Raw genomic sequence first — 10,163 nt, forward strand, 5'->3', positions numbered from 1 at the left:
AGAGAGCTCTTGTAATAGACTCCATATAGTTCAGCTGAAGCTTTCTTTGGCAGAGGTAATGTTTTCATTGCCATTTGTTGGTTTGTTTGTCTGTGTGAAAGCAGGATTAGGCAAACACTGCCCGGCTGCTTTACATGAAACTTGGCAGAGAGGTGGAGCACGTGAAAAGAAAGGACCTATTAAATTTTTGTGTGGCTCTGGATCACCTTCTTCTTTTAATTCCGAGTTTGTTTTGATTTTTTCAAAATAGTGGGGTGCATTTTGGTTGGGTATGATTATCATTACACAGACTACTGTAAAATGTTACAAAAATGTTGTCTAATGACCCATGCTGATTACTTGGTTCTCAGTAGGATCAGTTCCAGTTCTTGGATATTAGAGATGGCATGATTCCACTTTTTTATGTCCAATACCGATATCATAAATTTGGATCTTTACCGATACCAATATGAATCCAATATAGTGTATTTTTTAATCAATAAAACTGTTTTTTTTTAATATCTTGCTGCATTTTGTATAAATTCATACTCAAGTTAAGAAAAAAAACACTAAAGCTATTCTAGGGCTGTTCGATATAACGATATATATCGGATGACGATAGAAAAACGTCTATTGTTTCATTTTACGCTATCGTTTGTTTCGTGGTGTCGCAAAATAAACTGTTTACGGCAATATTTTTTCATCATTTTGATGGTCACTGTAGCAGCTATATTAATTTCCTAAAGTTCTCTCTTTCTCTTATATTTAATATAACCACACTACGGACGGACAAGCGCTTGTTTTTTATGCGTTTTCGTTAGCAACAACGACGGTAAAACCACGGCGTGTCCACTGTTTTATTTTCTACATAAACCTTTCACAATAAAGCTCAAGATCCTGTTGAGGCTTTTCAAAATAAAACGAGTCGCGTGAAAGATGCAAAGTATTTACGGATGAGAAGCAAAAAAGAGCCGCCAGGTGCTAAAAAATAAACCTTAGACTCAAACGTTAGAACAGACTTTTCTCCGCAGCACGCCGTGTAATAAATACTCACAAAGAAAACGGCGGCCGTTACAACTTATGTCTAAAAATGTATCGTTTCATGCATCAGTTAAAACACTCCAGGTACACGACGCCCAGCTGGAAACACTTCACGCAAGACGAGATGCCCGAGATTCACAGAATTTACAGGAAATGTTACATTTTTGCAATTTATATCGTTATATCGACGATAGATGTCTTAATATCGGGATATGAGATTTTGGTCATATCGCACAGCCCTAAGCTATTCTGTTATACATGTATGCAAAAAATACACTGTCCCCAAAAATATTTCATAGTTCAGCAATACTGATCAGTCTAATAAACTTAAACTTACACCATCCTTCCTATTCCTGTATTTTAAAGAGTACATAGCGGAAATATTAAGCAACCTAACTAATAGGGTTGCCAACTCCCAGCAAAAAAAAAATAGGGAACCAGCCCCACCCTCCACCTCGTGATGCTTAATCGACGTAATCAACTTAAATTTAATGCACATGTAAAAAATAAAAAAAATGCACAGAAATCAATTATTTTTCCACAATAATTAAATAGATTCAACATCTTTCTTCAACGGAATTGCAGACTGCACAGATGGTACCTTCCCAAAGGAAAAAGTACTATAGCTTACTAGAGTATGTTCAACTTAATAGTTACTATATACAGTAATGGACTTCTATACATTTTACATCAGATTAAAACTTTGGGTGTAAGATTCAGATAATTATTTATTAAAAGCTAGACATTTTAAATGAGAATAAGAAAGAAAAGTATGTCTTTGTGCCCCCCTTTTCCCTGCTAATGCCCTACCGCCCCTCTGGCAAAACTTTGCTAGACCCGCCCCTGCACAGTTACCAGCCGTCAACTACGTAGAAAAGGATCCTGGTGTAGAAAGTAATATTAAATAAATTCTGACAACAGCTTATCAAGCATAAACATGCTGCTGTTGTTCAGCCGCTGGTTTCCTCTTTCTGGTGCAAAGTGGGCCAAAAAAAAACAAGAGAGACGGAGTCGCGACAGAAAAGCCGATCAGCCGATCATTGATCAGTTTCATGACTGAAGTAGCAACAGGAGAAGGAGGGAGAGAGAAGAGGCAGTCGCAACATATATCGGTTGTTAAGCTTAACGTGGGAATGCTTTACAAACATTCAGAGATGAACTTACACACTTGCTTTACTTCTCTCTCGGATAACTTTCTAGGAGATGAAATGCCGGTTTGGCAGCACGTAGCGAGGCTCCAAATGCTCAATCAGACCGCCGACAGGTCTCGCACGCCACAGCCGCTCTATCACGTGACGCATACTGCTCCGATGTGCTAAGGTTACAAGCTGAGTTACGCCATGTCGCAAGTTTTGTGAGGTGCTTTCGTGATATTTAATGGATCAGTTTACATTTTTTATTTCTCTCCGATATCCGAGCCAGTAATTTAGGTGAGTATCAGACTGATACCGATACGTAATATCGGATCAGTCCATCTCTATTGGATATACCAAATAAAATCTCAAACCATTATTAATACCTGCTATTGCAGCTTTTGTTTAGATGACACTACTAACCAAAATATGGGAAAGTCTGATGTTCTCTGAAAAATATCCCATATCCACAGTTCTATCACAAATGGGCAATTCCCACCCATAAGTAAGCTCAAACTATACAGAAATTCCAGTTTTTAATGGAATTTGTTGTGTTATTGCCTCCCTAAGGAGAGAAATAAACTTTAAAACTCAAATATTGGATGTCTTAACAAGAAAACTGGTAAAAAACATTAAAGCTTCCTTCAGAAAAAAACTGTATTCGTGCTGATGGTGATTCTCCGACTTCGCGGATACAGTTTTATTGTCTCATTACTTCAGTTTACCTAAGACATTATGACCACATGCTTGATAAACTAACAACACCGGTTTCCACAAGCCGTGGCTGTTTTGTGTGTTTAGTGCCTCTGTGGAAGCACATAAACCTAAACAACTAAATGAAATGAGGGCTCAGCTGAAGAGTCTTGTTGAAACAGAAAGCAATAGATTAGAAAAGGTGATTAAGTAAGCAAAGGACCAGACAGGCATGGAGGAGGAGCATACAGAGTGATCTATGTGGACAGGCCTGTAATTGAAGGGAAGGAAAGGACCTTAGCCTAGATGAGTATCTACCACTCGAGCAGCTCAACACCCACATGTTTCCAGAAAGGCAGAGGGAAAGCGAGAACAAGGCCCCCAGATGGACGACAAAAGTCTACGAGGATGAGAGAGAGAGGGGTGGAGGTAACGTAGAGACAGATGCTGGACATGTATGTGTGATGTTGGTTCCTCAAAGCTCTGACACAGATGGGAGGAAGACAAAGAGAGAGAGGATGTGAAAGTAAGACAGAGACAGATATAGGGAGAAAGGAGATCAACATGTTGAGACAGAGCCCTGGAGACACAGCCACCAGAGAAGCAGAGAATTATGGGAGTGCAAATTAAATTACACCGGAAGGGACAGTCAGGTCTGGACCTGCAGGAAACACTGCTCATGGGGCTCTTGTGTGTGTGTGTGTGTGTGTGTGTGTGTGTGTGTGTGTGTGTGTGTGTGTGTGTGTGTGTGTGTGTGTGTGTGTGTGTGTGTGCGCGCGCACCGATGTTTATGTAAACAAATAGAGTTTGGCTGTTTATGAATGTTTCATGTTCTTTTGTCTCTCTAGAAAAACAAATCTTATTCTCAGCGTCTCAGTGACACAACCTGATTAAAGCTTATGTACGTGTGCATGTGCGCATGTACGATTGTTAAGTAACCAGATACATTCAACATCAAAAGGTTTGAAAAACATAAATGGGTTAAGGAATAAAAGCAACACAAGAATAGGCAGCGGGTGGGCAAAGGACACACACACAACACATACACAAATATACATTAAACATTTATGTACACAGTGAAATAGCTGTGCTGCCTCCTCAATTATGTTGTATGTCATACATGAAATCCCGATTCGTCACTTTAAATGCAGGTTATGCTAATTTTTGTCTGTGCAGACAGATACTGTAGCAAAAAAAAAAAAAATCATTTCATGCTACATGCTCAGATGAAGATCATGCATAGACAGCCCTCACACAAGTATTGAGTTTTTGAGTGAATTTATTGCAGTGCTTGATTTTTTCCATTGTAAGTGCCTTAAACTGCTTTCTTGTGTTGTGGTGTCATTGGGGGTTTTTTTTTCGTGCATATTCATATGGAAGTTCAGCTTTCTGATGAAGCTGAAAGAAGCTTTTTGCTGAACCTGAGCAGAGAGGATAGCCCTGTACACTTCATGAATTCATGAATTCATCTGCTACTTCTCTCATCAATAAACTCTAGCCATACTGTAAACGTCCATGCCATAACATTGCCTCCACCATGTTTGACAGATGATGTGGAATGATTCGGCTCATTTCTCGCCTTCTCCATACTCTTATTTTCCCATCCTTCTGGTGCAAGTTCCCCTCGGTTTCATCTATCCAAAGAATTTGCTTCAGACCTTTGCAGCCACTTTTTTTGTTTTCTGTGAAATTCTAATTTGCCACTCCTGCTCTCAAGTGTAACCAGTGGTTTGCATTTTGTTGTACACTCTCCATTCATGAAGACATCTTTCGGTTGACTGTCTCTTGATGATATGTCTTCCCCATTGAGAATCTTCTTCACTTGAATAGATGTGAAGCTGTTTTTTTCTGTTTTTTTAACCATTGAAAGAATTCTGTCATCATGCACTTTAATCAATCTGGCCATTCCTAATGATGGCCCTCTTCAGTTCCACTGACACCTCTTTGGGTCTCATATTTAAAATTATAGTGAAAAGATTTAAAATACAAAAATCGACTTCAGTCATAAAATAGCAAGGGAACAGGTTGCCTCAACTCACCGTGAAACTGTTTATCAGTTAATTATCCAATTACTTTTGAGCACACAAAATGGGGGAACTAGTTATAAAAATCTTTTTAATTCTTAAACCATTTACAGAGAAAGCCCCTTGAATTAAAGCTGAAAGTCTGCATTCAATCACATGTTGACTGTTTTATTTCAAATCAAATGTGGTGGTGTACAAAACTACAAGTAAACTACAAAAAAATGATGCCTTTGTCCAAACAATAATGGAGCTAACTATCATTTTTACGTTTCATTTCATGTTGCCTGTCTTTCACTTCAGTTTGAGTATTTGAAAAGAAAAGAAAAGAAAAGAAAAGAAAAGAAAAGAGAAGTATATGTTAGCACTTTCTAAGACTGACATATAATCCTCAGAAATTACTTGTCAAAGTTGGAACATAATATATCCACCATAGCTGCTGATGAGGATTCAGCCATCATCTATTTTATTGTTTATATCTGTGCTACAGTCACATGTCATCAGATTTGGAAGAAAAAAGCAGCCTCAGACATCGCTCAGGTTTAAATAACATTAAAGCAGGATAATGATGACTTTCACCTGGGGCTGCTAATTTAGCAAATTAGTTGGGTTTTATAGAGACGTTCACGACGCAGACTCTGAGTGTTACCTTAGTCAAAGACTACATCTCATACTGACATTGTAATGCCAATGTGCTATCTATTAATATCTCCAGGGCCATTTTTTCCTTTTAAAAAGGTATTTTTTAAACAAGATGTTACATAAAGGTTTTTATTTTGAAAACAAATATTAATAAATATTGGCTCTTTAATTGATAAATACACAATTGTTGCACTAAGGAGTATTTATAGCATTTACCAGACAAAGTATTACCAACCTTGTCTTTTTAATAGAAGATATTTATAACTTAGATCAATAAGAGGGGCATTTCTAAATGTCAGCACTAATAATGGATTTCATGAAAAATACTTTTTGCCTCTGTATTCTTTTTTATTTTTAGCACTGACACTGGAGGACTGACCATGCACCCGTCTGTTCTGACTCACAGATACTAAACTAACACGAATACTTCTCATTCTTTTGCAAATATCTCTCTTCGCTTCACCATGTAAAGTTGAGTTATACTCTAATGTTGACCTTGTGAAATATAATATATGTTTTTTTCTGTTGCTACACATGTACATACTGCAGCTAAATTGATGACAGGCCACTGTTAAGTTTGCTCATGATTAGCCGGCTAGTTATGAACGTATATGTATATTGATATTGTTCCAGTTATGATATTTCTCCATCTTCAAGCCAGTTATCTTTCTGTTACCTCCTGCAAATTTACCTTTCAACCTTACATCACTGATTCTACCATATCGCCATTCTTTCATCTACTTAACTTGCACAGCACTGACAATGCACACATCAAGCACTTATAAACACTATGTGTTAAAATGTCAATTCACTAAATGTTAAGTCTTTGCAGGATTGGGAGACCCGGGTATACAGAAATAAGACAGATAAGTATGAGTAGTAATAATTATTGTTTCAAGCTGCCTAAAGTCTTTTTATTGTCCAGCAGAGTGATTCTTCAAGGAACTGTAGCTTGTGATGCAGGCCTGGGGTACTGTGCTTTCACAAAGGTCACTGAAGCAGATTAGCAATTCAAATTGGGATAAAGGGGCTAAAAGGCTGCTGTAGCCCTGCCTGAGTCTTATTACATTAGCAAAGAGTAGGAGTGCAAAGGCACACTCCTGATTAGATGACATAATAGGGAAGAAGCTTGAAGATATCATAGCAAGTACATAGTACCATGCACTTACTGTACATACTGTACCCATGCATCCACACACTCTTTGACAAACATTACTCACAATATGCTATTTACATACTACAGAGTACGATTTTATTGTGGTGGTTTATCACTGGTATAGCTCCACTAACTATTCCTGTTTACACGCATGGATTATAAGCACAGCCAGCATTCTGGCCATCTGCCCTCGTACAACATCCATCTTGCACAAATGAGCTTGGGATGCAGAAGAATTTTGACAGCAGTTTGAATGCAAGATTTCCTGCTTTTCAAGGTTAATTTCCCCACCTTTGTTATAGTTCTGTTGTAGTGATTATGCAGCCTGCCTGGCATTAGACACATTTGACAATGACTGCTGTTACAATTTTTCAAAACTTCAGTGTTCAGCATGAGAAAATTGCTCAGACTGTGGTGCATGAAACACACACAGAAATACACACAGAAACAAGCTACAAATACAGTGCCTGTAGGCTAATGGTGCGTGCACTGTACCCTCTACCAGATACAGTACACGCAAGGCTAACATCATAAATCCCTTCTGTCCTTGTCAAGCCTTCCTCTCACATCTCCAGTGTCATTTACCATATTCTATACTTTCAACACTGCTGGTTCTCAATCCAGCTCATGGAAGACCCAACAGTAAATAATTAATATTTCTCAGGGGTGTTAGCCGAAAATGAAGGTGGTCAGTTTTGGATTGACTTGACAGAGACTGGATATATCCTATCCCAAGAGTCCAAGAAATTAGGTTGGCAATGGTCTATGTGACATTACAGTTAACTACATAGTCAAAATAAATACAATCGCTGAAGAAAATGGATACATCCTGTGAAAGGCCTTTGTTTTGTTTCAGCACCATGGACAGTGAACACAGCCTCATGCACAGCTGATGCAGAGACAATCCTCTGCAACAGTCCAGTGCACAACAAATGAAACAGGTTGAAGTGTAATTTAACCGATGTGTCCTCAGCTCGTTTTTCATTGTTCAACACGGCTGCCTTGGATACCAAAGCTAACACAAGGCAAAGTGTCTGTGTGTGCAGACGATTATACAGACCTCAATATACTCTGCTGTTTACTTGCACAACCCGGATGCAAGTCAAATGCCTGAGATACGTGCTCTGGGGCTGCTGTGCTATTGGGACAACAAGTAAACTGGGGACAATGCAAAGCCTGGATTAGGTACAGAAATCACTGGAGTGCTATTAACGATATTGAAACGAGCACCACTCAGAGGCCCTCCCTTCTATTCACAGAGCTGTGTTACAAGTGTGAACCTTTGTCCAAATGTCAAATCGTCACTGCCCCAGCCTTAGGAAGCCTTTAACAGGGCAGGAGTGGTAGAGAAGGAGAAACTAGGAGGATTGATGGAGAATGATTGACTGCAGCAGTGTCTGTGGAGCTGTGCTCTAGTCCCCCCCCCCCCCCCCCCCCCAATGCTGTTTCATGATGAACAGCTGACAGGCTAAGAGATGCTGTGGAGACACTGGTAACCTAACGGTAATATGACCTCTGAAAAATAAATGCCAATATACTGACAGATATGCTCAACGGTTGCCATGACTACTGTGAACCCACCCCCTTAAATGCACTGTGTGTGTTGTGTGTGTGTGTGTGTGTGTGTGTGTGTGTGTGTGTGTGTGTGTGTGTGTGTGTGTGTGTGAGTGAGATAGCCGGGCCTCATCAGTCCTACCTTGCACTCCTCCATGCACGTCCTAACCGAGTATGCATCTGTCTCGTATTTCTGAACCAGCAGTTCAAACTCGTGGTATCTGTCCTCCGCCTCCTGGTCAAGACGCTGATAAGCCTGGACACACTCACTGCATCCCAGCACATCCACCCCAGTGGCCATATCCAGGGTGCAGTTCATATCGTCCAGACTCGTAAACCCGTAAAACAAATCCAAAAGTGAGTAGGAATTACAAAAAGAAAGGTACAAATCGCTCAGATTCACGTACGCCAACTGTGTCCCGTTTTCCCCTCTACCAGAGAGGCCCCGGCACACGGTCTCCGCGTCCGTGAAAGTAAAGCAGTCTTTGGACAGGCTGTCGGGGTGACAGGTGTCCATTCGCCACAGAGGTTTGGTAGAATTCCCTAGAAAAATAACATCTTGCTCTCTGGCGAGACGCTGGGGGTCAGGTGATGTTTGGATGTGGTGTCGGTAGTTTGGGTACTCGCCCATGTCTGTAATTGCAAGCCCCTCGCCCGACCGCTTGTCTCGGGTTCGCGTCAGTTTTGCCTCGGCACAGAACCACAAGTGATCAGAGAGGAGGACGGTGATGAAGAGCAGAGAGGCCAGCGACAGTCGCCATCTCTGGGCCCTCTCCGACTCGGTAAATGGCTTCTCGTTCTCTCGGGGTGCAAACCAGTATTTTAAACCTTCGTCATGCTGCCGACGCATCCAAGCACCCCTGGTCATATTTTAGGAAAGTGCTGCCCTGGCCGACTCCACCGCGGGGGCTGCTCTGCCACAATACTCATTGACTTGTTGGGGGATGGACTCCGGTTGGTTCTCCTCTGTATATCGGTGGGGTGCCGTGCCTCCGCCGGTCCAGGGCGCTCCACTATCGCGCCCGCAGCTCTCGGAGCTATTCCGATCCAATTAGCGAGCCCGCACAGATTAAGCCTCGCGCTGCCGCATCCCGGTTCTCCATGGCTCTCCGGGGGGAAACGGCGTCCTCTTTGACCGCATGCCCCCCTCTCCCTACCGTCTCTCCCCGGGTTTGTTCTTTCGGCGGGGGTGCAGGGAGACCAGCTGTTGCGAGCCTCTCGGTGCTGATGCTGCGCGTCTGCCGCCGTTCGCTTTGCAGATTCACTTAAAGGAGAGCAACGAGCCCGTTTGATGCAGGCAGGCTAGTTTCTCTGTCCCGTACCTGGGCGAAAAACCTAGAATCCTTTCTCCTGTTGGCCATTGTCATCTTGGACCGCGGTTAAGTTGCCGCCATGTTCGTCTTGAAACACTTTTTCGGAGAGCTGGGTCTGTTTGCGTCATCTCCATCGTTGCGATAGCTCCATCGTTGCGCAGTGGCGGAGCAGCTTATTACCTATATGCACACCACATACGCTCGCTCGCGCGCTCACACACACACACCCAAGCGCGCGGAGGGTGAGGGAGAGACCACAGGCACAGAAGGGTAGTTGGTGTTGTTTTGGCTATCTGTTCAGGTCTTCGTGAGTAACAGTCGCCAAATATTGTCCCAGCGGGGAGCAAAAACAAAGAGTCGTGGCGACATCTTTCTTTTGGTGCAGGATAGACGCGTTTCTTTCACATTGAGAAGCATGCAGTTAAGCGGTCGCGTTCACTGTTTGCATATAATCATTAAGATTCATTTATCCCGTCCGTTTCACAGGCCAGGTAAGTTGTGCTGTAAGCCGAACCACAAGCTGAAAATAAAAAGGGTCAAAGTAAAGAAAAGCTTTGAGCAGATTACAGAAAATTAGTCATGCTTGACTCGCTGAGGTAGAAAGCAGCTGAACAAGCAGCAGGTCTGTGCT

General features: G+C 41.8%; 1 protein-coding gene across 1 annotated transcript in view; it reads right to left on the reverse strand.

Annotated features, from left to right (window-relative positions):
* The window catches only part of LOC134645424 (NALCN channel auxiliary factor 1), a 90,178-nt gene extending 80,393 nt beyond the window's left edge, over window positions 1-9,785 (reverse strand). The window contains exon 1 of the mRNA XM_063498851.1: window positions 8,362-9,785. Within this exon, the coding sequence (XP_063354921.1) occupies window positions 8,362-9,087 (726 nt within the window). The 5' untranslated portion in view covers window positions 9,088-9,785. The remainder of the gene's footprint in view (window positions 1-8,361) is intronic.
* Window positions 9,786-10,163: the final 378 nt, after the last annotated feature.

The sequence above is a fragment of the Pelmatolapia mariae genome, linkage group LG16_19 (assembly GCF_036321145.2).
Source record: "Pelmatolapia mariae isolate MD_Pm_ZW linkage group LG16_19, Pm_UMD_F_2, whole genome shotgun sequence".
In the NCBI taxonomy this organism is placed as follows: Eukaryota; Metazoa; Chordata; class Actinopteri; order Cichliformes; family Cichlidae; genus Pelmatolapia; species Pelmatolapia mariae.